Below are 27,944 nucleotides of genomic sequence, written 5' to 3'. Positions count from 1 at the left end.
AAAGTTACATCTGTGGTGTTCGAGGGTCAAAATTGACCCGGCATAGATTTTTGGTTGTTGTATGCATTTCTGAAAAGCTGTTGGTTGCCCTTTGTCCTCAATTTGGTGATTTATGTTGAGGAAAATATATTTCTTGCCTGAAAAAAAAAAATTGCCAGCTTTTTCATATTACAAATCCAATATGGCTGCCGGACAGTCCCATACACTACAATACGTCATATCTCCTGTTGTGAAAGGAGTACAGATGTATTTCTGGTGTCTACTCATATGTTTTCATGGTCAGGGAATCCATTTCTGGATTATATAATGAGTTTTGTTGCACATTTGTTTTCAAAATACATTTTTGCACATATTTTTTTTCCAAAAAAACGTATCAAAAATTCATAATTGCACCCAAACATGTAAAACTGGTCTTATACTTTCCATAAAGTTGATGTGGCAATGACATAATGGTCCATGTTCATGGCATAGGGTATTCAGATGAATAGTGTGATTTTTTTCATGTTCATTGAGGTGTTCATTTCTAATATCTTTGCATTAGATTTGCGGAATAGCTGGGACTCTGACAGAATTGTTATTTTGTATATTTACCACACTAAAATCATATAAATATTCAAAAACACCAAGTCAACATATTTAAACATTGATTTTATGCACTGAAAAAGTAATTTAGTTGACATTTGGTCTTTATCCTGCTGTAAATCTCTTTGGGTTGGTTTGGACCCGAACACCACAAATGCCACTATTGATGATATTTTTTAATATTAGAGAAAAACTAATTAAATACATTTGGGGGTTGTTGTACTCACATATCAGCTGTAATACATGGACAACATAATCACTAATTGTATCACTCTAGGAGGTGTTAATAGTGAATTTATGCAGATTTTGATAGTTTTGGTCATCAAAAACGATTTGCATAATGTAAGATAAAAGACCTGTAAAGTCAAAAAGATGAATACATAAAGTAATATTTCCATGGATATGAATACATACCAAGTTAGCCATGAGATGAAAAACAATATTTGATGATAACTAGTGTTTTTAGGTATTTTATGGCTGAGTTTTGTTATCATGGGTCAAAAATGACCCGAACACCACAGGTGTATGCAGCTTATGAACACAACACAAGGGTTAAATCTAAGTGTTGAATTAACACTGCACTGTTTTTCTTAGGGTTTTTTTTAACTGTACAAATAGGCCTACTGCATTGATGGCACACGTAATAGTTGCAGTTACAGGCTGTCAGAAATGTTCAATGTGACATCTTCGTCTGCTGTGACTGGCTAATGCGCAGCCTTTATATAGGCTACACAATGGGTTCTGCCTATCTACAGGTCATGCAGTCTTGGAAAGTGAATGTTTCTCCCATTCAAACTAGAGAGATGCATAGTAAAAAAAAAAGTAGGCTAGTGTTAATTCCAACAGTTCGAGAGTACTCAGTGCGTGGGATCAGATACAGTCTCTAGAGGATGTTAAATCGAATCTCAAAGTGTTGGTTTAGCACTTAAAAACTTTCTGTGCTGCCCGGTCCTCCAAATGTACTTGGTGCAATTGGACCTCTGAGAATAGCAAGTGAATTCTGACTTATGTATAAGCAGCTGAAACGCTGAAACATTTTTGTTGTGTCAATTTATTTTAAACGTTCAGACAACTACTTACTATTGCTTCACGTCAAACAACACACAAATGAATAACATTCAAAATTTCTCTTTCTACTGAACACACATGGCAAGCAAAAATTAGTAAACAAAACAGATAAACTGAGGCGAGTGAGCACAAGATTGCAGACACAGACTGTTAATCCATCTGAAGCCGCAATAAGATCAACCTGTTTCTGTGTTGGATGCAGGTGGCTTGGTCGTTCCCACACCTGTGATGCCGGGTATTATGCCAAATACATCACTGGTTTCTGCAGGCTAGTTTCAACATGCCTCGTCTCTTTACAGTCATAACTCATTTCTCCCTTATACTTTCTCCTGTGGCCCAGGAGACAGTTCCTCTTTCGCACCACTCAACTGTAGGCCTACAGCTCTTGAGACCCACCAGATGTTCAGTTTCCTCAAGTAAACATCATGTTTGTATCAAATATGTTGAGAATTATGCAAAACTACAGTAAAGCAGTGGTGTTTGGGTTATGAAAAGTTTACTCTACTATACCCAGACATTAATGCACAATACACTAGTGAACTGAAGTGTCATCTTGTGGCAGCAGAACATTGCGGGGTAGTGCAGGGCACAGTCTGCAAAAAGGTTCATGGTTAAAACAGATGTCACCGAAATGCCTCAACACAAACAGGAGGAAAAGATGGAGTGTGCATTTCTGTTTGACCTCTCTGTCTAACATTTAAAATCCATCCAACCTACTGTGCTACCATATTTGATAATTTGGTCATTACACTGAGATAATCATCTGGACATCAAAGATTATAAGTCCAGTTAACTGTCACCAGACATAGTTCCTCTTTCACACCATTCAACTGTGCGGCTCTTGAAACCCAACAGATGTTCAGTTTTTTTCCTGTGTACATCACGCTCATGTCAAATTTGTTAAGTATCAGGGAAAACCGCATTGACGCAATGTGTTTGGATTATGAAAAGTGTACTAGGCTGATATCCACACATTGGTGCACAACACACCAGATTTTTTTAATGCAATCTAAATTGACATCTTGTGGTAGCAGAACACTGCAGAGAGAACTGGGCAAGGTCACTGACCCATAATGGTTCATGGCTAACAGATGCCACAGAAATGCCTGAGGACAAAAAGTAGGAAAAGATGGAGTGGGCATTTCTATTTAACCTTTCTATAACATTTCATAAACAAAATCAATGCCTCCATCCCAGAGTGTCAATACTGTGCTACCACATTTGATCATTTGTTGATGATTACTACTACACTAAGATAATCGTCTGGACATCAAAGACGGTAATTCCAGTTAACGGTCGTCAGTAATGGCCGTGGAATTTGACAAGTGGGGTGATTTGTCTAACCACAGGCGCTCCAGAGGGGGTGCAAACAGGGGCTTAGTCTGGTCTGGCGCACCTTGCTCACCTGGTTGTCATTAACTTAATGCCTTCCATTCTTCTGTTTGAATGGCAAAAAGAAAAAATAAATGTTCCAAAGCCTTTCTCGAGTCCAACAATGCCTCTCCATTCCTGACTGGCAATCGCTTTGAACTTTCATCTAATCGGCTGGGTCAAAGTTTGTATGGTGTTCGGATCAAGACAATATCAGAATACTGTATCTGGACACCTGTTCTCTTCGCCATCAATGGCACTCTGCCAGATCGCACTACAGTGGAGCCTGACAATGTGTCAGCAATTACATAACACAGTTACCATCAGCAGCTGAGGATGATGATCATATAGTGTGCCCTAGTGTGCCCTAGTCCAGTGGAGTTTACAATGGAGGACAATTGCACACAAGGGCCCCAGGGTAAAACACTTATGGGCGCCCCCCATTCACCCTGCCAAGTTCATAATAAGGTCCAACAATATGGGAGGGCCCTGCACTCATATGCAAATACCCTGCTTGCCCCTCCTATAGCTCCGCCCCAAACAATGACACAAAAAAAACCACAAGAACACAAGAAGTGTCTGAGAATCTACTACAGTGTTGTAGGCCTACAATTACTACTATTGAAATAGCACATTTAATTAATAATCAATAACATAAATCAATAACACTTACACATTTACAATATGTACAAGTTTATTGCATGCTGTGGTGCACAACTTGGGCAAAGGGAGCCCATGTGCCCATGTGGATCTGAGATGTGTCATTGCCATCCTGGGGTGGCCTTATGCGTTTGGCCCACCAGACTGTGTGCCACCTATGCAGCACCACCCATCACGCCACCCACATACCACAGGAGGGGGGGCTGCTGCAAGGTAGGGGGATGATCACATTTCTGATGGTAACTAACGAGCGAGCATAGTGCGAGATCTCGCAATGAGACGACGACGCCAGCGAACAAACCTGAAGCCTGCAGCAGCCACGTAGAGTTTTCTCTTTTTTTTCCAGTGGCGTGACTTGCTCGCCAGAGGCTCCTCTCTCTCTCTCTCTCTCTCTCTCTCTCTGCAGGACCAATGGCCACAGACCACGTCCGGCTTGTCTCTACCCCTCCATCCTCGTTTGGCTGGACTGATTAGTCACTGCAGCTAGAAACTAAACAAAGGCCACAGCTCAGTAGACTTTCTTTCATGGCCGGGGATGGAGAAACAGTGGCGTCTTTCAGCGAGACACCCCCTGACTGTTGTGGCATAACTGATTGAGAGCATTCTCAGTGATCCCCCTGCCCCCCACCCCCCTCCATGGCCCCCCCATGCAGCAATGTCTAAATGAATCCTTTGACATGGCTAAACATGAGAGATGGGGGCCAAATGGGAGTGGGGTGTCTACACATAACATTTCACACAATATCAGCAGATAGCGTCTGTTTTGCGTATGCAAAAATATGAAAATTGTCTGTGTGTGTGAGTGGGTGTGTGGAGAAGTTGTTCCCTGTGTAGCGGTGCACTGCGCAGTTTGCACCATAAACAGTGACAGCATATATTTTCAACGTTCTTGTCCCCCAACGTGTAGCCATAGCAACCTTAACCAGAGACTCAACAAGGCAAGGGTTTTTTTTCCTGTTAGCAATGTCTGCCCTTGTGGAAGGGAGTACCGTTATCCAGCCAGCTTTTTTCTCCTCCTTTTTCTTTTTTTTCCCTGTGTGAATTTGCTGCTCTCCCTTGAGAGAGTGTTTACAGGATGTTATCAGTCGTTTTGGTCTCTGCCTGTCATCCTCCAGACAGGGTTCCATGGAATGCTTGGAGGGGAAGGAGGCAAACTGAAGGGGGAGTGCCATACTGAGGGGGAGTCTATATATACATCCCAGCCTTGGGAGGCTGGTGCTCAGAGGCACAGCTGAGATCTGTCGGAGAACACCTCAGCAGTGACAATTTTCAGGACTAGTGGTGAGTACCTTAAAATCTGAAATTTGATTTTTTTTTTTAACAATATTAATTTTGATTCATCATTATAAATCATCATTTGATTTGATACAGGGAAATGGTTTATATTTCTCATGCTTCTTATTTCTGTGTGTGACACAATTTATGTCACTACTGAGCATTTCAAGAAAGAAAAAAAACATTTTAAATATAAAGCAAATGAGATATGCCTCTGTTGACATATGAGAGGGGTTGTTGGAGCATAATGATCTGATTATAGGCTGTTCGGTTGCAGGATGTTGTTGTTAAATCAATATTGACTGCCAGAGGGTTTGTCATGGTGTGTGAAAATACAGCAGGATTATAAGGGATGTGGCACTGGGCTCTGCTATTGCCTTGCGTTTGTCTCTGAACTGAGGAATTATGAGCAGTTTGGGTGTTTTTTCCCCCGCTTATACTGGCAACAGACGTGGACATTTGAATCTTTGTAGATTAGATGACTAATCACACAAGTTGGACAGAAATTTTTGGGGGGCTTTACTTTTCTTTTTTTTTGAGATGACCATAACAGTGACCATATTTTCTTTACAAAAGAAGACTTGAGAAATATCACAGCCAAAAACAAGATCTTTATTCAGTAAGTATTTTTTCCTCCAAAATATTTCTGAGATCATAATGCTCTAGCAATGGTGTTACATCACAATGCTTACAGAATAGTTCTTTACAGCTTACAATCATCAAAAGCTACTTAGCTTTGGTCATAAATCTCAGTCTAGCCTGATTTACCAATGACCTTTATGGAGGGCATAATTGGTAAGTGAATACAAATGTTCAATTCTACTGGAAGTCTATGTTTGTCTTTAATAGTCAAAGAAAATGTACTGTACATAGTTTTGTGTTCTGTCATATTCTGATGCATTTCTATACTTAACACACAGTTCTTAGTGATAAAATGGCCCTGGGCTGAGAGAGTTGTTTTCATTAGAGAACAAGTGCAGTGGGAATGGGAAAGCGTTTCTCAGATCAGGGTGTGCCTTTTTTTCTGTAGTGTATATGGAGCTGAGGGAAATGAGATATGTGTGTGAGCTCATCTCCCCAGTGTATTGAAACTACCCAGAAACGTCCTTAAACGCTCATAATGTGCAAATGTCGTTCCTTTTCACCCATGTTGAGAACATCTGTGTTTGCTGTAGAACCTGGCTATTGTTTAGACCATAAATTGCCTTTTGAAAAGTCCAGGCACTGCATGTTGTGCAACTCTACCATCACCAAGAGAACGTGGCCACCATCTCATGTTTAGTTTGTGTTACCATACACTCTGAAATACATGTCACCTAGGCTAACACATTTAGATGAGCTTGATCACTCAGGTGACCTTATCTGTCATTTGTATGTGCTCAAAGGGTGTGGCACTGTAACTCCACACAAGTTCTGACAAGACCTGTACCATGATCAAAAACACGTTACCTTGCTTGGTGGTAATCTTAAAATGCATTTCCCCCTCATGTGTGTTTGCTGACTGACAGTCCCATTGATATTTAAGCCCTTGATCTCAAAGGTCTCCTTTGTGTTGTATCATATTTAACCCATGTGACCTATGTGGAACTTAATCCATCCATTTACTATGTCTATTGATCTCATGCATTGATTTTCATTTGCTTCAGCCATTTACAATATGTTCATTTTTCTTGTCTACTCTCTCTCTCTCTCTCAGGATTAAGAAGAAAACAAAAGTGCAGAACACCCAAAACAAGAGGATTACGGCTGTGGTAATTACGGATTTGGCTGTGGTGCATAATGAATCGGGTTGAAGAATGGGTCCTTGCAAACAGGGACCAGATCGAGAAAGGGGTGGCGATCATGGGCCAGGGCTGTGAGGTGCTGGCCTCCACGGTGGGCCAGTTCCACCCCATCCTGGAGGCGGTGTTCGTGGCCTCGGCAGAGATCCTCAGCAACCCCGAGGGGAAGGAGGCCCGTTACCTGAGCGAGCAGTTCGAGAAGGTCAACCAGAAGCTGGAGGGCATCTCGGACGAGATCGGCCAGATCGGCCTAGAGCTGCTGAGGAGTAGCATGAACAAGCAGAACTTTGACCGCGAGGCCCAGATCATCAGCCAGTACGAGAAGTTCCAGGACTTCATCAATGCCAAGCCCAAGTTCAAGGAGAAGAAGAAAGAGAAGTTCCTCAGCCACTTTGACAACACGGACCGCGACGTGAACCTGGACGCCCTGTACAACGCAGTCACCGGGGAGAACATGTGCGGCGACCCCATACTGGACACAGTGGTGACCACGGAGCAGCGCAGCCGGAGGGCGGTGGAGGAGTTCTGCGCGCGGCTCAAGAAGCTGTTTGTCATGGGTATCATTGCGGTCATGGGCCACGCCGCCTTGCAGGATGGGGCGGTCGGCGAGGAAATGGTCAAGAAGTGGCAGGAGCGCATGGAGGACGTGGAGAAGCGCATGAAGGTCGCCGTGGACGACTGCACCCAGAACTTCGCCGTGCAGGCCAAGACGGACGTGGAGCGCCAGCTGCTGGACACGCCCGGAAGCGTCGACCCGGAGTTCACCAAAGCTCTGCTGGACGCCCTCGCCAAAAAGTACGACTGGGTGTCCTGGTCCATCCGGGTGTTCAATCACAGTGGAATATTTTTCTGGAACTGGCTGGCTGGCAAGAAGTACCACGGCAGCGGCGGAGGAGGCAACTTCTTTGACCTCCTGACCTCAAATAACATCCGGGTGGTGGTGTCCTTCAGCGCCGACCCAAAGCCCATCAACAAGAGCCAACTGCAGGATCAAATAGAGAACCAGAAGCTGAAGGGTAACATGGTGTCAGTGGCACAGGCACTGTGTGGCAGCCAACCCAACTGCCTGGTGCATGCCGTGAGCAGATACAAGAGAGTGGAGGAAACCAACAACTTTCAGCCAGAGTGCTATTACTATGGGATTCACAAAAGGGCCTACTTGTGTATCCACTCCGAGTAGTCTAGTGTAGCTGAATGAAGGGGAGCAAAATATATCTTTCATGTGGCAATCATTAAACATGCAGATTTTTTATATATGTCATAAGTGCTTTTTTACTGGATATGTAAAACTGACAGCTGGATGTATGGATGTATTTGACTGAAAAGTACACTTGGTTTATCTTTTAAACTGGATTGCATTCATGGTTAGGCTACTTGTGCTCAATATATTTTGGACCCAAATGGGAAAAGTGTAAATACATGTGGTAATGCCTGATTTGCGAAAGTTGCAAAGAAGATCAATGCACTCAAAAACAACTCTTTTGTTTTTTGTGGAATATTTGACATCAACTTCCAAGATGTCAAATTTATCGTTCAACTGTTTTCTTTTGTAATTGTTGCCATATTTTCTTCTTCGTGCAAAAGTGGACAAACTATACAACAATAAATATCATAAGACATCATTTTCCTGAACATTGTCATAACCTACATTTGGGAGTAAGTCCTTGGTCATAACATGATTATAAATGGTGTAGGACCTAGGCCTAAAATGTCTTGTCACATGATCAACATGACAGTGTTCACTAGAATTACATAACACATGTCATTAACATAGGCCTATTGGTGGTAAGCCTGCTGTTGCGCTTGTGGTAGGCCTACTCTTGCGCTGTCCAAGTTCAGTTCAGTAGCAAAAGCCATCACAAAATGGCAGCACATTTTTTCCTACATTGTTTCGTCAGTAAGCTCATAGCACTCCTCCACTTCTCCCTCCTTATGGGTGTGCCACTCTATGAGCTACACTTCGCAGACCACATGACCACGTCAGGCAAAAACAGGCAGGGCAAACTTCTCTCTTAACGGCAAAACTACGTTTTGTAGCGCGTTTCAAGGTGAGTTAAAGTTTGACACACCGATTCTCTGAAAACTAGAGGTGACACGTCAAAAAAAGCGCACTGGCACGATTACAGTATACCGTGTGGATATTCATAGACGTGTTTAAAGTGATCATGGGGTGTTAACATAACTAAGGGCGTCCCGTGAAAAAGTTTGTCTCTAGATTGTATTTGACTGTGTCGCATGATTCTGTAGCTGAATCTGTCTTGGGCGCGAGACGTCGATTAATAACGCTACATTATTGCGTTTAGTCTGGCTGAAGACTTTAAGAGCCGTCAAAAATACTGTCATTACGCAGAAAAGCATAATCGGGACCCTCTTCCGGAAGATAAGGTGCCAGTTCTAGTTAAGGGAGCAGGCGAAGTGAATAGTGGTTCAAAGGTTGACGCTGACTGTTACATTGTTACATTGTAGAAAAATAGAACACATGTTTGGACCCTCGTTTAATGGGTTAGGCAATGTAAAGTAGTTAGTGTCATCTGCTGTGCGTTAGTATAATTCTACAGTTCTATAGCAGCACATGGTATTCTCCAACACAGGGCGTATCTTCAGCGTTCTTGCAGTAAACAAGCCTCATAGCATTGCAGCATTACTTGCACTGCCTCTCCTCTGCATAATATTAAGGGCAGTAGCCTATGGCTGGAGTTAAGTGTCCTAACCCTTGGCCTGTTGTCTCCTTGGAAGGTTTTTAGTATCCTAATGTCAAGTCTGCAGACGAGCAAACTAACCACATCTTCATGAAGGATGGATATGTCTTGCCACTGCGAATTCACTTCCCCACTGACCCATGGGAGGAGCACAGAAGTGGATTGCTGAAATTACTGTTTTAGCTCAAGTAGATGCACTGGCAAATCAAATAAGCATGATAGCTTTCCACCATTTTTTTGCTTTTTGAAGCCTTTCCACTGTCTGGTCCAGTCTTGTGCAGTGGGGAGTCAATGAGTAGTGTCTTTTGCTTATGATCTGGGTATCGATGGTATGGTATATATAGGCTATAGGCCTATTGTTTTTGTCAGGTTTTACATAGGCCCTGCAGTACATAGGCATACAGTCAGGGTGTGATTTGTCAGGAAACCAGAAGGGGGGATTTGTTTCAGATTTTAAGCAATATCAATGGAATTAAATGAAACTGTGATTAAAATCATGTCGAAAAAGTGGCGATATCAAAACCAGAAAAGGCAAAATCCCCCCCCCTTCAAATCGCACCCTGCATACAGTAGTACACGTATGCTCATTCTGAAAAATAAGTCAGCATTTGTGTCCTTGTGTCCCCAGGACATTGAGTGTTTGTTTGCTATTCCTCTTTTGTAGACCTGTATACAACTCTGTGATCAAAGAAAAAAATGTGGTCATTATGCTCCTTCAGCCAGCTAAATCAAAACCCCTCAGGACAGTGAGAAGATGGAATGGCTGACAGGGAGTTTCCATTGTCTTGTTTCTATGGTTACTGCCTGAAGTGCTTTGGAAAATGAATTCCTGCCCAGCAAGTTCAGCTACCTTAGTTAATCATTCCACGCCCATAGTGCCAGGATGGGAAGAGAGCGTAGCCTACACACATGTAGAGAATATTTTGTGTTATAACATTTAGCCATGTAAATAAAGTTACTTTACTTAAATGTATGGTGGTTCATTTGTGCGGTCAGTGACTAAAATATAGGCCTAATAGCTTACGTTTGTGTGGCCAAGCAAATTAAGACATAGCCTACATATCGGCAGTAGGACACACTATATAGCCTACATAGACTACAGGCCACACACACTGCAACATGTTAAACTATAGACATATTCAACTGAAAATGTCTTTCTTTTTTTACGGGATAGTATATTTGATTTCATACAAACGATATACGGAAAATTATGTAGGCCTGCTTACCATACCTTTATGAATGAATGTCTACTTTTGAGAGCTCTGTCTTGCGACTGACTAGCCCAACGTCATAACCGGAACCATGAATGTTTACTTTTATGAAAATGTATATTACGAAACTGAAACAATTGTTTAATCTCACTGGTGTGCCGTTTGAATTCTTGCCAGGGCCTGGTTACCAGTGTCATAGTTTGTGAAAGTGAAAGAAAGCCCATTGGGAAACTCCAACTCCCATTGTCATTGTGACACAGCACTCCACAGCACACAAGTGACTGCACACTGCACACAACGAAATTGCATTTATGCCTCACCCGTGCAAGGGGGCAGCCCTCAGTGGCGCCCCATGGGGAGCAGTGCGGTGGGACGGTACCATGCTCAGGGTACCTCAGTCATGGAGGAGGATGGGGGAGAGCACTGGTTGATTACTCCCCCCACCAACCTGGCGGGTCAGGAGTCGAACCGGCAACCTCTGGGATGCAAGTCTGACGCCCTAACCGCTCACCCATGACTGCCCTGTTTGCCATTACCTACTGTATTGTTTGCCTGATGTGGACCTTTCAGAAGGATAGATTATTTGTGCTTTGTGTCTTTATGTTGTTGCCTCATAACCCACTGGGTGTGGCCCACTCTGCCTTGCTTGTAAAACTAACACTGAAACCACTCCTTTTATCAGCTCAGACTCACACGCCCATCTTGGTCCATTCACACACATCACTGGGTCCACACCGAGCAGGAAAAAAGACCAGGACACGTCTATGTAAGTGGACATTTTGTTAATTTCATCAAATGTTGTTCATTTCATCATGTATACTAATTGTAAGCATAATGTAGCTGGCCTACATACTAACAGGCTTTCTGTGTGGTTTTATAATAATAAAAATAATAATAACATTATTATTATTATTATTATTATTATTATTATTACTGTATTAGTATGTTGTTGTTGTTGTTGTTGCTGCTAGGCCTTCTATTTTCCATTTGCCAAAACGTAAATAATACTACAATAACAAAGTGTCATGTGACAAAACACTATTGTTGTCTGTATCCTGCAGATTGCTGAACTAGGGGGGTATGCTAAGAAGCTGGTTCAGTAGTAAACCAGGTTAAGTTATCCTTGTGATAGAGGTAAATAATAGAAGCCTGGATGAGCCTGGAGTAGGCACATCTATTAGCATGTTTACCACTTCCATTTGGGGTTAACTAAGCCTGGTTTATCACTTAACCATGTTCTTAGTATATCCCCCAGTAAAGGAGATCATCGAAGATAATAATGTTAAATACAAAAATGAAATATTATTTCTCTTCTGTTACCTAGTGCCTTTGAGAACACCCAAGATGGCTAATCAGCTACAGCGGCTTGTGGCAGACAAGAAGAATGTGGTGGAGACGGTGATGGATGTGTTCGAGCAAGGGGCGGAGGTGGTGGCTAGCATCGCTGGAGACCTGTTCCCCGTCTTCGCCATAGCTGCACCCATCATCAAGCTGGCCCTCGACAACGTTGAGAGCAAGGAGGCCGAGTACATGAAAGAGCAGTTCCAGAAGGTGCGAGACAGGCTGGAGGTTGCGTCCGAGGAGGTCCAGCGCATCAACGAGGAGATCAAGAAGAGCGCTGCGGACGCTGCCTACTTCTCCGTGGAGGAGAATCTGACCAACCAGTTCCGCAAGTACATGGACATTCTGAATGCCAAACCTAAATTTCGAGAGGTCAAGAAGAAGCTGTTTCTGGAGCACTTCAACAAGACCGGAGGGGACAAAAACCTGATCACTCTCTTCAATGCCGTCACTGGAGATAACTTCTCGGGCGAGTCTGTGCTGGAGATTACGCTAAACTATGAGCAGAAGAGCCGGCGGCCTGTGGAGGACTTCTGTGCCAGGCTCAAGAAGCTCTTTTGCATCGGCCTGATTGCCTTAATGGGCTACAATGCCCTCAAAGGAGGCGATGATGAGGAGGACTTGCTCATTGAGTGGGGGGAGAAGATGAAGGTGGTTCAGAGCAAAATGACCAGCGTCATCGAGGACTGCATCAACAGCTATCCTGAGCAGGCCAAGATCGATGTCAAAAGGGTGGTGCGGGACAACGGAGAAAAGTCCAACAAAGAGCTGGCCGACATGATCATAGAGACTCTGAAGAAGAAGTACGACTGGGTGCGCTGGTCGGTGCGGGTGTTCCACTCCCCAACAGGCCTCTTCAAGAGCAAGAAGGATTTCCAGTGTTTCACGGGCAGAAGCCGCTTCCAGGTGCCCGCGGTGGAGGACAAGCTGAACGTGATGGTGTCCTACAGCGCCTCTCCTGAGCCTCTGGACATGGAGCAGATCCAACAGCTGATTGGTAGTCAGGGTAGTCAGAAGAGGCAGAGCATCACAGAGATTGCAGAGTTGCTTTTCGACAGGGTGCCCGTGTGCGTTGTGCAGACCGTCAAGACCTCGTGCAAGGATGTTGTCTGCTCGTACAGTTTCACAGAGGAGCTGCATTACTGGGAAGAGCGGAAGAACTTCTATGTTTGCGTTCACTCTGCTTAGTGGACATTTGTGATATGACAGAATGACTCTTTGTTTAACTTCCTCTCATATAGATTTCTTTGCCAAATGTTGCACAATGTTTAGATAATCACGCATATCGAGTTTCCTTATTGTGTTCCAATAGAAGACCAAAGCCATAGTGAACTGCAGGAATCAATTCGAGTACACTGAATGACATTCATGTCTAAGATTTTTTTGTAACTGAAAATGCTGACCTTATCTTTGTCCAGACCAAAACCTATTTTATTTAGTGCAATGTTTTAACATATAAATGAATTCTGGATGTACAGTACATGAGGGTTGAATGAAAGAATGAATGGGTGCACTTGCATGGTGCTAGTTACACCTACTAACCCCAACTCCGATGAAGTTGGGACGTTTGGTAAACAGTGAATAAAATCAAAATGCTATCATTTTCAAAACACTCAATCTATTCATTAGATGGAGAATAGTGAAAAGACAACATATTAAGTGTTAAAACCGAGAAAAAATATTGTTTTGGGGGACATATGTACTCATTTCTAATTTGAGAAATCCAACACGTCTCAAAAGAGTTGGGACGGGGACAATAAATGGCAGCAAATGTCGAGGAAGACTAAAAACAAAACAAAAGACAACACTTAACAGTTAAATACATTAACCGATGAGATGATTTTATATAAAAAACAGTGTTAATTCCTATCTCGGACATGATTTCACCAGCTTAAATGGTGGGTGTATTCCTTGTCATGTTTTGCAATGTTTTCCTTTCTGTAGTGCTTACAGTGTGACAGGTCTTGACCAAAAACCCACCATTTTATCACATGCTGGTCCTTATGATGGAGCCAAACTGTTAAAACATAGTAGAGAATGCAATTTGACCTTACTATGTGGCAGTAATCGAAGATCTCCCTTCAAAATATAATGCATGAGTGGCTTTTCATGCTGTTAAAACCCATTTATACCATTCAGCACTGTATTTAACTCTACAGATGAGTGAGAACATCTTAACCAATGCACTACTGCATCCGCATGCCATCATGGAGGCTGACTTTTGAAGTTAGCACTAACACAAGTTGGATGGTCCATTTTCACTGTAGCACAGGATGTGCAATGCTCTATTATTGTCAAAAAGAATGGACTTCTACAACTTCTGCTGACTTCTGTAAGCAAAGGGCAGTTTCCCATGTCTTCTGGGTCTATTTCAAGTGAGCTCAGGTGCTTAGGAGAATGTTAAACCCCTGTGTCATTTTCATGCATTAAGCATTCTTAATATGGTCAATTTTCAATAGCTCTAGCACTCCAGGAATTAGAGTGAGACTACAGCCAATATATATTTCATGATGTCATGAACCTATACAATGATTTTATTAACAAAAATATGTCTTATATACACTCAATCGTGGTAAATCAAAGGGAATTCAAAAATGTATGTAATAACTATGGTAATTATTCCCTTTGCATCTTTAATTCTGAGTGACTCAGCCTCTCTGTGATGATCTTATACCTGGACACCTATATTGTCCGTCAGTACAATTCATTTTGAAATGTTCTTCTTTGTTGTTTTATCTTATTTGGATGTTTACTAAATTTCACTGATCCCCGTCCCAACTTTTTTGAGACGTGTTGGATTTATCAAATTAGAAATGAGTACATATGTCCCCCAAAACAATATTTTTCTCGGTTTTAACACTTAATATGTTGTCTTTTCACTATTCTCCATCTAATGAATAGATTGAATGTTTTGAAAATGATAGCATTTTGATTTTATTCACTGTTTACCAAACGTCCCAACTTCATCGGAGTTGGGGTTTGTATATGTACCTACCTACCTGAAATGCCTATTGTTGAGTGATGAGCTTAGTCTCTACCCCTTTCTTCACAGCAACAACGCAGTGTTAGTTCAACACTTAATCATTCTGGGACCAAAAGCACTCCAGAACAAATGATGTACTCTCTTAAGTGTTTTTTGTTTGTTTGTTTGCTGTTTTCTGTGTCTTTTCTTCCCGGTGCCTTTTCAATTTGTCCCAGCCACTGTCATGCTGCAGTCATCACAGTGTGGGCATGTCAGGACAGCTGTGGTATGGCGGTGATGACACATGCTGTGTTTGTTCTGGAATGCCTCACATACCTCTGTATGTGTTTGGCCTTAAAGCACTGGTTTGTGTAGTAGAGATGTCACAAATCTCCCAGATGTGTGCAAGTGTGTATGTTGCCGTCTATCAAAATAAAACCTGTTGGTATTATTAAGAGATGCACTCAAGGGCAAATGAGGAAAAAGAAATTAGGTTCATTTTCCTAAATATTAAGCAATACTACTACATGTTCTACAATCTTTTAAAGCAGCATATATTAAAACTGTCCACTTTTTAACCTTGTCTGTTGAGTGGGAAAACCAGTAAAATAAAAAAAGCTGTGTATCGATTTTGCTTGTGTGTTTGTTAAAACACTCCTTCAAATGGAATAAATATTTAGGCCTATATAAATGTTTACTACATACTGTATGACACAAAATATGTGTGTTTAAGATTACATTACATTACATTACATTATACGTTGCTAACCCTTTTATCCAAAGTGACTTCCAGTTGTTTTGCATATTGCAGTCCCTGGAGCACAGTGGGGTTAGGTGCCTTGCTCAAGGGCACTTTCAGTGGATGGAGGTATAGGGAGGGGTTAGCGTGGAATTCGAACTGTCAACCCTCTGATTGCATCACCACCACCCTAACCATTAGGCCACTGCGGCCAGATAAATATTGTTGATAATATTGCTGCTAGTCAGACTCTAACATTGGAGTTTGTCAAAAAAAGGTCTTCCTTTTATGTGTTCAATGAAGATAACCTCTTAATAAGCTCATTGTAACCAGAATGGCAATGAGCAAGTTGCCGGACGGCAGCCTTCAGAGCTGGTGAGGGAATGTGTGTATGTGTAGCAACTGTATTTTGAAAGTGCTTTGAGTCAACTTTATTGTGATACTGTGGCAAATATAAATACATACTGTGTTGTGTTGCATGTTCAAATGAGGCAAAAAGCATGGTATTTCTGTTAAGTAAGTCCTGGTAAGTCCCAGTCACTCATGTACAGCTTTGATAGCACCTGTGCTACTTCCGAAGTTAAGTAGCTCTAGCAAGTGATCTGGTGGAGTAAAATATGCCTGTGGCCAACCAGTAGGCGAAAACACCCTTCTATCCCCTGTAATTACAGAGCGGAACTGCAGTTTGCAAAGCTATATTGAGCTCAGCTCACCCTGAAGAGTGACAACGATGGTTTAAAAGAAAACATAAATGAGAATGTATAATGCGAAACTGACATCACTCTTTGTTTTTCTTGTGTGACTTCCTGAAACAAATATGTGATATCTTGCATGGTTGAGTATGTTCCCTCTTGTCAATAATGTAAGCAGGGCCGCTGACAGCTTTCATCTGGGCCCAGGACAAAATCATTCCAAAGAGCCCCAAGCCCATACATAAACTGTAATGAGGACCCAATTCTGGGGTCCCTCTCTCCCTGACCCTGGGGCAAGTGACCCATTTGCACACACACACCCTTGACTTCCCTGAATGTAAGATAGGCGTAAGCATAGGTACACCCTTGGTAATTGGTCAATCATAGTGTGCCATGGATTCGAGGACATGCATGTTGTGTCCTACATTAACAATCATCAAGCTTGTGTCAGCCAATAGAATGTTCATCATGATCTTCTTCAACGTTTATAGGCCGTGGACCCCTAATGGAGCAGAACATTTCTCATCCATCTCCATCTCCATCTCCATCTAAGTAGCTAACATACCCTCAGATTTTGTTATTAGGACTATAATAACATTTTATAGAACCTGTATGTGTGGGCCCTGCCGTGGCCAACCGGTAGGGCACTCGCCTGCCATGCGGCTGACCCAGGTTCGATTCGCGGCCCGAGTACTTTGCCGACCCCTCCCCGTCTCTCTCCCAATTCGCTTCCTGTCCACCTCTCACACTGTCCTATCAAATAAAGTAGAAAAAGTCCCAAAAATCTTTTTAAAATAGAACCTGTGCGTGTGTGCGTCCGTCCGTCCGTTTGTGCACTTTCTCACTGCACCCAAGACAATTGGCGCAGTGTGACAGCCTTCAGAGTCAGTGTCTGTGTATCTCTGTGTCTGTGTATTTTTGTAGGCTATGCAAAGAACCTTGACTTTCTAATTGGGATATTGTGCTATACAAATACATATTGATTGATTGATTGATTGATTGATTGATTGATTGATTGATTGATTGATTGATTGATGGACCCCGTCTTCATTGCATCACACATTACAGTTACCACAATTGTTTTAAATAGTAATTTTAATGCAAATTGTAGTGAAGGAACAGTCTTTGTGGCACATGTAACAAACGTTTTTAAGGACCGCCGCCAGGGGTCCCCGGACCCCACTTTGAGAACAGCTTGTTTAGTGGCCTTCTACATACTTTCCACTCCCAGAGTACACCATTGACTATTCCACCTCTAGCCCATTAGCCACTCACTGCTGTTGTCAGCTGAAGCCCCTTGTTCCTCTATACAGCAGGTAGATCCCCACCACGTGCCAGCTGAGGTCAGCTCTATGTTCTCACAACCCATTGGTCCCACAGCCCATTAGTTCCACAGCTTTTTCCTGCTGCTCTATGCTCCCACATTTTAAGATATAGGCCCTATGTTCCACAACTCCATGTTCCCACATTTCTTAGTAAACTAAGAGAACATGCCTTTCTCCCCGCCATGGAACATAGGGCCTAAATTTGAATAAATTCTTAGAAATGTGGCAACATGGTAGCTTGGGCAAAAAGTCGACTGTTGACTCCGTCAATCAGTCTGGCAAAAGCCATGAGGAATCTGTCTCCGTGGACGGTGGGAGATGGTCTGATCTTACTCTATCATTTAAATTAATTGAAGTTCCAAAGTCAAATTAAAACCCATATTGTGCTTTATTAGCATGCCTATAGCGTCGCAAAAGCATACAAAACGGAAGTGTGAATATAGTTAACTTACCAATCAGTAACGGAGCTCACGGGTGAGTTCTACGTCACCACTCTCAACTGTTTGCTGATTGGCTAAGCACTGAGAGATCCGAGCTCGAGGCTTTTGCCCGACGATGTGCGGAGCCAAAATCTTTGGGTGGAGTACATGGATGGCATCGCTAGGCTAGGAACATGGAGCAGCAGGAACATGCTGTGGGACCATTGGGCTGTGGGACCAATAGGTCTTAAAATTAATGTTTTAAGTCTTAGTGATGTGGGACCAATGGGCTGTGGGAACATAGACACGCTCCCTGCCAGCTTTCCTCTACTGTCTCTAGTCACTTTATGTAGGCCGGTACACTCCTCCAACAAGCCCTCTTCCACCTGAGCTGACGTTTGTCCTTTCCTGAGGCAGATCTTGACCATGTGCTATACTGCCAACATTGAGCTTTTGCTGTTTTTGGTAAGACATTGGCAAACTGAAGAATGCCTTTTTAGCCTTGTTTTTGTAACCCTCTGAGGTGGCCAAAGTAGAGGTTGAAGTAAAAAAACAACCTGCCTTTCCTTCTAACACAAGTTACTTTACTGAGGAACTGATACAATTACTAAACAGCGATGTACCTGATACTGTGCTGTTTTTTTCCTTAGAGTTTTAAAGATGTAGTTTTTGTTGTTTTTGTTTCTTCAGCAAACTCTATCCATCTCACTAGGTACAATGGAAAAATGGGTGTAACTGCTATGTAGCCTATATCATGTGCTAGTGTTGTACTTAGACCATAAATACAATTCTACTTTCACTTTGGCTCCCTCTGGTAACCCTTGTGACTGTAGATAATACGGTAAATGGACTAGCTTAAAAACAAGCCTTTTATGAGACCAGGAATGGGGTGTGCGCATAGGTGTGCACAGATAGGGACGAGGTGATGCTAAAGCACTTGCCTCTTTGCCCTACTGGACAAAAAAAATGTCCTTTTTGAAAGTTTTTTGCTCACAATGGAGAAGGAATGCATAGGAAATAATGCCCCGATATAATATATAGCCTAGTAAGGCAGCAATAATTTCCTATGCCCTCAACCCCCTTCAGCACCTGCCCCCGAAAATGTCTCATCATGTCAATGGGTAGGTGCTGTTTCTGCAGTCAGATGAGGTAGCAAAGATAACCAACATAAAGCATACCATGAGTCACCAATCACTGATTCTTGAAAGTTTGGCAAAAACATGTCCCTGCAGTAAAATATTAATTCTGTTGAAAATCAACTAAATTTTCACAAACAAAATGAACCCAGGTAATGGCCAAGGGGTCTGTCACACGAATACACAGTTGTTTGAAATATTTAAGTGTAATTTTATTGCTTTTCATGGCTATAAACCTGTCCACACCCTGTAAAAACGCCTGTCCCAAGGACTGGCATCATCATTTCAATTGACTTAAAATACAAAAATCACTAACAGAATTGAACAATATCACAATGATGTGGAAGACCATATTAAAGTGGTTCTACAGATGTGCACATAGTGGATGTAAAACAATATTTACTATTATTTACTAATTGCTCAAAATGTGTCCAGCATATTGGTCACCACCGTCAGATTTTTTCTAAAAGACAATAAAATCAGGTATGCACAAGGTAATTTTAATTACTGAGGACCCCTTTTCAAACCTTTAGGTCTACTGCATACTTCACCATCACTGAAGCTCCTGTACGTTTATTGTCCTCAATTTGTTAATTTGTTTGGACACTGGTACTGTCCCAACCATAAACTGTCAACACCGTCGGATGTTTTAATAGTATCATATTACATTAATGTTAATAAATATAATTTTTTTCAGAAAAGGTATGAAGCACCCAAGAAACAGAGCGAAAATGAAATGGCTAATGTGAACAAACAATGCATAATATTTAAAAGAGTGTTTTTTTATCTCACACCGTCAGATGTCACCACCGTCAGATTTTGTTCTGCTCATCATGTTGTTCCAAATTTTACTAAATTGTGCTGGTTAATGAAACATTACTAGGCATGTTAGTAATAATTGTGATCCAAAATTATACTCTAGCCACCACTGAGGTGCATTTGGAGGTTTTTTTTGTCAGAAAACCTGACGGTGGTGACATCTGATGGAGTTCACCAAAAAACACATGTTTTACGTGTTTTTGACATGTTTTAAGAATATGCATACAATAAGTATCTACAGTTGAATTGTTGAATTGTTAAAGTAATTCACTTTAATACAGTAAACATGTGTTTTTACTTCTAATTCTGTCTGCCGCTGTTGACAAAACAAGAAAGAGCCCATTTTATGAAAAATGTTAAACATGGGGAGCTTGGCCAATGCATTCCCTGCACAGCCAAGACCTACATCTATGATAATACACCTCTTTATTTTGGATTTGAACAACTTAAAAGCTGTTTTTACCACATTTTCAACAACCAGTGGCTTACTTCCTAGATAATCTAACTAATGAAGTAAAAACACGTACTCATACTGTGCACACACAAAAATAAAGTGTTTATGCAAGATGCCATTGACTTGAGAGGGCTATTTATTTTGCTAAATGCAGGTACTAATTAGGCCACTTTCACCACTCTCAGATTACTGTCACCACCGTCAGTTCTTAAGTCACCACCGTAAGAAGGAGTTTTGGACATTTTAAAGGAATGTGCTTACAACATTTTCCTTAGGAAATATCCGGAACAAGGAAATTGTTGAAATATCAAAGTAATAGCCAATTTAAGCCTACACGAATATTTGTGAAATTACAAAAAATTGTTTGTTGTATTTAGGCGTTAAGTAAGCATCGTATTAGGGTATATATTTTAAAATTAGAACACATGAAACCGTATTAAAATAGAACAAAAGTGAATTTTCAACATTTAAAGGCATATGTGTGAACCAAAAAATACACATAATCACTTAAAAACTCCAGATACATATGCAACCAAATCAATACAATTTTAATAACTTTTAATTGTGTCTGACGGTGTTGACAAAAAACAAGGCATGATCGGAGAAAAGCCTGATTTCTGAAAAAAATACATAATGGGGAGATTGGCCTTGTGCATTTCTGAAAAGCCAAGACCTTAGTCTACGAGGATATACCATATCATTTTGTAATTCACTTTGTTTTTTTCTGTCAACATTACAACCTGTTTTAGCCACTTTCTCAAGAATCAGTGGAATGCAGTGGGATCAACTCTGGTCTCCTAAAGGAGTGTGACATTCCCATTGATCTCCATTCATTCTGTCCCCCCTCTAGTCTCCTAAAGAGGCATGGCAGCCATAGCTGAGAACTTAAAGGACCATTTCAGTCAATTTCAATATGCTGTTGTATTGCTCACGCTACCCTTGACTTGTCAGTATCCGGTGATGCCACATTTTTTTGGCTTGGCCCTTTCCGAGATATGAGCTATTCTGATGGGGGCAGCGTTTGCTTACATTTTTAAAAATGAACATAGGCCTACTCCAAATATTTTCCCAAAATGTACCGCTGTTTGCTAGTTGTCTGCTGATGTTGTATACCCTTTTGGATGTTTTTGGGAATAAATAAAAATGTTTTTTTTTGTTTTTTTTTAATGTACAAAGCCCTGCCTCCATTACAATGACCAGGATCTCGGAACAGGCTGAAGAAGAAAAAAAAAACTCAGGTACTGACAAGTCCAGGGTAGTGTGAGCATTACAACTGCATGTTGAAATTGACTGAACTTATCCTTTAACACCACACTGATTCCGGAAGAAACTTCTCACAAACTGGCTTGGGTAGATGGCAGAGAAAGTAGGATGTATAACAAAGTCAGACTAGGGAGAGGAGGTGTGATGGTGCTCACTGATTCTTGAGAAAGTGGCTAAAACATGTCTCAGCAATAAACTGCCAATTCTGTTGAAAATAAACTACATTTTCATGAACAAAATGACTCCAGGTAAAGACCCAGGGGTCTGTAACACAAATGTACAGTCGTTTGAAATATTTAAGTGTAATTTTATTACTTTTCATGGCTATAAACCTGCCCACACCCTGTAAAAACAGCTGTCCCAAGGACAGACATCATCATTTCAATTGACTTAAAACGTAAAAATCACTCATATTATTGAATAATATCACCATGATGTGAAAGTCCATATTGAAGTGGTTCTACAGATATGCACATAGTGCGTGTAAAACAATATTTACTACTATTTTCTGATTGCTCAAAATGTGTCCAGCATATTAGTCACCACCGTCAGATTTTTTTTAAAAGACAATAAAATCAGGTATGCACAAGGTCATTGTCATTACTGAGGACCCCTTTTCAAACCTTTAGCTCTACTGCATACTTCACCATCACTGAAGCTCCTGTAAGTTTACTATTTTCTCCTCAATTTGTTAATTTGTTTGGACACTGGTACTGTCCCAACCATAAACTGTCAACACCGTCGGGGGTTTTAATAGTATTATGTTACATTAATGTTAATTAATATATACTTTTTCAGAAGCGGCATGAAGCCCCTAAGAAACAGAGCGAAAACGAAGTGGCTAATGTGAGCAAAAAATGCATAATATGTAAAAGAGTGTTTTTTTGTCTCACACCGTCAGATGTCACCACCGTCAGATTTTGTTCCACTCATCATCTTGTTCCATATTTTACTAAATTGTGCTGGTTAATGAAACATTACCAGACATGTTAGTAATACTTGTGATCCAAGCTTATACACTAGCCTCCACTGAGGTGCATTTGGAGGGTTTTTTGTCACAAAACCTGACGGTGGTGACATCTGATGGAGGTCACAAAAAAGCATCTGTTTTACATGTTTTTGACAAGTTTTAAGAATATGCTTCCAATAAGTATCTACAATTATGTTGAATTGTAAAAGTAATTCACTTAAATACAGTAAACATATTTTTTTTACTTCTAATTCTGTCTGACGCTGTTGACAAAACCAAGAAAGAGCCCATTTTATGAAAAATGTAAAACATGGGGAGCTTGGCCAATACATTCACTGCACAGCCAAGACCTTCATCTATGATAATACACCTCTATATTTTGGATTTGAACAACTTAAAACCTGTTTATGCCACATTTTCAATAATCTAGGCCTACTTCCTAGAGTATCTAACAAATGAAGAAAAAACACACGCACAAACATACTGTGCACACACAAACATAAAGTGTTTATGCTAGATGTCATTGACTTGAGAGGGCTATTTATTTTGCTAAATGTACCACCCTCAGATTACTGTCACCACCGTCAGTTCTTAAGTCACCACCGTAAGAAGGAGTTTTGGACATTTTAAATGAATGTGCTTACAAAATTTTCCTTTGGAGTTGTTGAATTATTAAAGTAATAGCAAATTTAAGCCTACACAAATATTTGTGAAATTACAAAAAATTGTTTGGTCTATTTAGGCATTAAGTAAGCATTGTCTGACAGCACATATTTTTAAATTAGAACACATGAAACAGTATTAAAATAGAATGAAAGTGAATTTTCAACATTTAAAGGCGTATGTGTGAACCAAAAAACACACATAATCACTTAAAAACTCCAGGTACATATGCAACCAAATCAATACACTTTTTATTGCTTTTAATTGTGTCTGACGGTGTTGACAAAAAACAAGGTATGATCGGAGAAAAACCTGATTTCTGAAAAAAAATCAAAATTGGGAGATTGGCCTTGTGCATTTCTGAAAAGCCAAGACCTTTGTCTACGAGGATATACCATATTATTTTGCAATTTACTTTGTTTTTTTCTTTGAAGATTACAACCTGTTTTAGCCACTTTCTCAAGAATCAGTGTCCTGAGTATCAATGGCAGTATCATCGGTGACCCCACAGAATTGCTGAACCAGTTATACCAGAGATTCTAAGAGCTTTGTATCTTATCCAGTCTCTGTGTTTATATGGTATTGGAGTGGTTAGCTTTGGACATGTCGCCATCAGACTCGCCACGCTTCCCTCCATGCCACATAATATTTCTCACCCCCTTGCCATACACATGCTTTTTTTGGAAAGGGCCACGCCTACAATCATTTGACTCGTGTAGGCCTACAAATGTTTTACATTTTTAATTACAAATCCATGTTTTGAGAGATGAATTAACATTAAATGTACTGAAGGGGCAAGCATACTGCATTATCTGCTCTACATCTTTCCTACCACACAGTTTTCTACCACACAGTCATATCTATAACCTGCCTTCAGTGGTTGACAGTTAACAAAGTGTAATTCATTACAGGAAGTAGCATATGCATGTACGTATCTGTACTTTGCCCAAGTACATTTATTTGGTGGGACCTTATCCTTTGACTTCATTTCAGTGCAAAACATATGACTTTTGCACTTTGTCACATTTACAGCAACCTCAGTTCCTTTTTTATTTTTTAAATCAACGCTAAAATAAAACACTAAATGGTCAAAGAGTAGCGTGACAGACTACAACAGACCAATCAGCACTCAGCGAGCAAATAGCTGCTGTACTTTATGGCGTGAATGATAGTTGGCGTGCGTGGATGAGTGCGATATGCCCAATGCAGTAGCTGACCATTTTGTCTCCAGAATGCCCCAGGACTTGGATGTATATGAAACTTGGCTTATCCCAACACCCAGCATAGCCTTATTTGACAAAAATGTTTATTTAGCCTAGTGCTATTGCTTAAAACAACTTGGCCTCGCTTAAACATAATACATCACATTCAGTAGGCCTATTTTGTGTTTGATAGACAAATGTTGCACCGTTTCATTGTTACCCTGTTGATTGAGTAGGGGGTGTGATGCGAAGGTAGCAAAAATCCATCAGAACCATAATTGTGCTTTTACTTTAAATACTATTTTTGAAGACAGATACTTTTGAATTTCTACTCAAGTGAAACATTAAAGTGAATACTTTCACTTCACAGTAACATTTAATGTTTCAATTTAATAGTAATTTAATATTTTAATAAAAGTATTTGCACTTTCATGTCCATAGGCCTAGTTGGCGTCCTTCGTCCACCACTACTATATAGATTTGAGCTCATTACAGGAATTACTTCTATAGTTTCTATAAGTTTAGTGGGTGTGTCCCAGTTTGCCTGGTTTGTGAAACTAAAACAGAAACCACTCCTTTCATCAGCTCAGTGTCCACGCCTATCTGGGTCTACTTAAACCCATCACTGGGTCCACACAGAACAGGAAACCGGACCAGGAGACTATTGTGTAAGTGTAAGTTGCCTCTGTTAGTTAGAGAGCGTATATCCTAACAAGCTATATGTGTATCTACTGTTTCATTTTTAATTTTATGACAAAAATGGTGTTGTTGTCTCTGTCCTAAAGATTTCTGACCCTTGGGTCTTAAAAGATGGCCGATCAACTCAGGAGACTATTGGGTGGCATGGAGCCAGTAATGGATCTGTTTGAGCAAGGAGCAGAGATGGTAGCTGTAGCGGTGATAGACTTGAGTCCCGTCTTCAAAGTTGCTTCTCAAATCGTCCAGCTGGCCCTTGGTAATGTTGAGAGCGAGGAGGCAGAGTACACGAGGCAGCAGTTCCAGAAGGTGCGAGACAGTCTGGAGGTTGCGTCCGAGGAGGTCCAGCGCATCAACGCGGAGATCAAGATGCGTGTTGCTGATGCTACATACTTCTCTGTGGAGGAGAATCTGACCAACCAGTTCCGCAAGTACATGGACATTCTGAAAGCAGAACCTAAATTTCGAGAGGTCAAGAAGAAGCTGTTTCTGGAGCACTTCAACAGGACCAGAGGGGACAAAAACCTGATCACTCTCTTCAATGCCGTCACTGGAGATAACTTCCTGGGCGAGTCTGTGCTGGAGATTGTGCTAAACTACGAGCAGAAGAGCCGACGGCCTGTGGAGGACTTCTGTGCCAGGCTCAAGAAGCTCTTTTGCATCGGCCTGATTGCCTTAATGGGCTACAATGCCCTCAAAGGAGGCGATGATGAGGAGGACTTGTTCAGGAAGTGGGGGGGGAAGATGAAGGATGTTCAGAGCGAAATGACCAGCGTCATCGAGGACTGCATCAACAGCTATCCTGAGCAGGCCAAGATCGATGTCGAAAGGGTAGTGCGGGACAACGGTGAAAAGTCCAACAAAGAGCTGGCCGACATGATCATAGAGACTCTGAAGAAGAAGTACGACTGGGTGCGCTGGTCGGTGCGGGTGTTCCACCCACCCACAGGTCTCTTCAACTGGGGGGAACCTCATCATTTCACAGGCCACCGGAGCCGCAGCCGGTTCCAAGTCACCTCAACGACGGACGAGGACATGAAGGTGATGGTGTCCCACAGCGCTTCTCCTGAACCTCTGGATAAGGAAAAGATCCAGCGGCTCATCGCTAGTCATAGCAACAAAAGCATCGACAAGATTGCGCAGTTGCTTTTAGACAATGTGCCCGTGAGTGTTGTGCAGATAATGAAGGTCTCGTGCCAGGATGTTATTTGCTTGTTCAGCTTCACAGAGGAGCTGCACTACTGGGAAGAGCGGAAGAACTTCTATGTTTGTGTTCACTCTGCTTAGTGGACACTCGTGGTTTTTGGTTCTTTTGGTTTTTGGTTATTGGTTCTTGAATGATTGTTTATTTAATGCTCTGATTCTCTATGCGTTTTAAATCTTTCCTGCTAAATGCTGCATAATATGTTTTAGTTCCTAAAGCATATCAAGTGTCCTTTTGTTGAACCCATTTAAGCCTAGGGCATCTGCAAAAAAATGCCTGCTGAATGCCTAAGCCCTTTTTGGGAAAAGGTTCCCTCAGCCTATTAAAACCTAAATATATCGGCCTCTGAAGCACAAAAATCATGAAATACGTTTCATTTAACAGCTAGGATGCTCATCTTGCAATAGAGTGTGTTCATTCAGCTCTAACATACCAACATTTTTAATTAATCTGAAGAGCCTGAATGCAGCGTCCATGTAGCTCCAGGCGACTAGGTCAATGCAGCGTATGCAGCATCAGGCTTGAATGGGTTAAACCGTGAAAAGACCATAGCTACTGCAAACTGCAGGAATCAGTTACAGTACTGAATGATAGTTACAGCTGTATAGAAATGTAATGTCTCTGAAACGTGAGTTTTTAATGTAGGAATACAGGAAAATATGACCATTGGACTGAATAGTTAATTAATGGATACCTACACTTCCCTGAAGTGCCCATTGAATGACTATACTGTGTTTTTATTATTTATTTTGTATTTTGTGTCTTTAGTTATGTGTGCAGATGACACAGATCTGTCAAATGTGTATTTTATAATGCGTGTTTGTTGGTGCTGCTATTTAAAATAAAAGCCATAAAACTTTTCGGTTGTTAAGAAAATATCTCTTTTAACCACTTTTTAATGAAGATGAGTATTGACTTTGTCCTTGTTTTAAAAAAAACTACCCCATTTACAGGCTTTCAAAAAAACAAAATATTGTTTATTAGCTTAGTTTGAGAAGACAAATTTACACATGCTGCTTACAACACAGCAAAAGTGACAGATAAAATAAGGTACACTAAGATGCTTTGACGTAATGTCATTTACAGTAATGCCTCTTTTCCACTGGGGTTTTTCTGGCAGGTCTACAGCTCGACAAAGCGCGACTCGGCCACCACTTTTTGCTTTTCAAATAGGCATGACACAGCTCAATCGGAAAGCAAAAAGTGGAGGCCGAGTCGAGCTGTGTTGAACTGTAGGCCAGAAAACCAGCAGTGGAAAAGAGGCACCACGTAAGCCACTTTACTCCGGATTTCTCCTTTAAAATGACCCCTCACATATACAAGCCATTTTCATACTATATGCTGTTTAATCCACAGCCTATATTGAAGATGTACTACCAATGGACCCCTCTAAACTGTGGGCCAGTCCAAGG

The 27,944-nt window shown here is 41.3% G+C and overlaps 3 protein-coding genes across 7 annotated transcripts; all 3 read left to right on the top strand.

Moving 5' to 3' along the window:
- Positions 1–4,917: 4,917 nt before the first annotated feature.
- On the top strand, positions 4,918–13,565 carry LOC134449421 (protein rapunzel-like). Of its 3 annotated transcripts, none has more exons than XM_063199344.1 (3): positions 4,918–4,962; positions 11,330–11,413; positions 11,972–13,565. In XM_063199344.1, the coding sequence occupies exon 3, from the start codon at positions 11,992–11,994 to the stop codon at positions 13,174–13,176; it is 1,185 nt and encodes a 394-aa protein (XP_063055414.1). In that variant the 5' UTR covers positions 4,918–4,962; positions 11,330–11,413; positions 11,972–11,991; the 3' UTR covers positions 13,177–13,565. The 3 variants fall into 3 exon arrangements, with proteins under 3 accessions (XP_063055414.1, XP_063055413.1, XP_063055412.1); XM_063199343.1 differs by lacking the exon at positions 4,918–4,962 and adding an exon at positions 8,453–8,785; XM_063199342.1 differs by lacking the exon at positions 4,918–4,962 and having other exon boundaries at positions 11,141–11,413.
- rpz5 (rapunzel 5) lies at positions 5,056–7,989 on the top strand. 2 transcript variants are annotated; one of them, XM_063199346.1, is made up of 2 exons: positions 5,056–5,575; positions 6,653–7,989. In XM_063199346.1, exon 2 carries the CDS (start codon positions 6,736–6,738, stop codon positions 7,915–7,917), a length of 1,182 nt encoding a protein of 393 aa, XP_063055416.1. In that variant the 5' UTR covers positions 5,056–5,575; positions 6,653–6,735; the 3' UTR covers positions 7,918–7,989. The 2 variants fall into 2 exon arrangements, with proteins under 2 accessions (XP_063055416.1, XP_063055415.1); XM_063199345.1 differs by lacking the exon at positions 5,056–5,575 and adding an exon at positions 5,629–5,751.
- Positions 13,566–24,553: 10,988 nt separating the features above from the next.
- LOC134448541 (protein rapunzel-like) lies at positions 24,554–27,421 on the top strand. 2 transcript variants are annotated; one of them, XM_063198217.1, is made up of 2 exons: positions 24,554–25,300; positions 25,418–27,421. In XM_063198217.1, exon 2 carries the CDS (start codon positions 25,443–25,445, stop codon positions 26,613–26,615), a length of 1,173 nt encoding a protein of 390 aa, XP_063054287.1. In that variant the 5' UTR covers positions 24,554–25,300; positions 25,418–25,442; the 3' UTR covers positions 26,616–27,421. The 2 variants fall into 2 exon arrangements, with proteins under 2 accessions (XP_063054287.1, XP_063054288.1); XM_063198218.1 differs by having other exon boundaries at positions 24,554–25,306.
- The last annotated feature ends 523 nt before the right edge of the window (positions 27,422–27,944 follow it).

The sequence above is a fragment of the Engraulis encrasicolus genome, chromosome 5, assembly GCF_034702125.1.
Source record: "Engraulis encrasicolus isolate BLACKSEA-1 chromosome 5, IST_EnEncr_1.0, whole genome shotgun sequence".
Classification (NCBI taxonomy): domain Eukaryota; kingdom Metazoa; phylum Chordata; class Actinopteri; order Clupeiformes; family Engraulidae; genus Engraulis; species Engraulis encrasicolus.
Note: the sequence above shows the minus strand (reverse complement) of the source record. Positions and strands in the feature narration are given on the sequence as shown.

Bases quoted from the DNA above. Each gene is read 5' to 3' on its own strand.
- LOC134448541 (XM_063198217.1), top strand. From the start codon at position 25,443: ATGGCCGATCAACTCAGGAGACTATTGGGTGGCATGGAGCCAGTAATG.
- LOC134449421 (XM_063199342.1), top strand. From the start codon at position 11,161: ATGACTGCCCTGTTTGCCATTACCTACTGTATTGTTTGCCTGATGTGG. The intron at 11,414-11,971 runs GTAAGTGGACAT...TCTGTTACCTAG, and splicing joins AAAGACCAGGACACGTCTAT to TGCCTTTGAGAACACCCAAG.
- rpz5 (XM_063199346.1), top strand. From the start codon at position 6,736: ATGAATCGGGTTGAAGAATGGGTCCTTGCAAACAGGGACCAGATCGAG.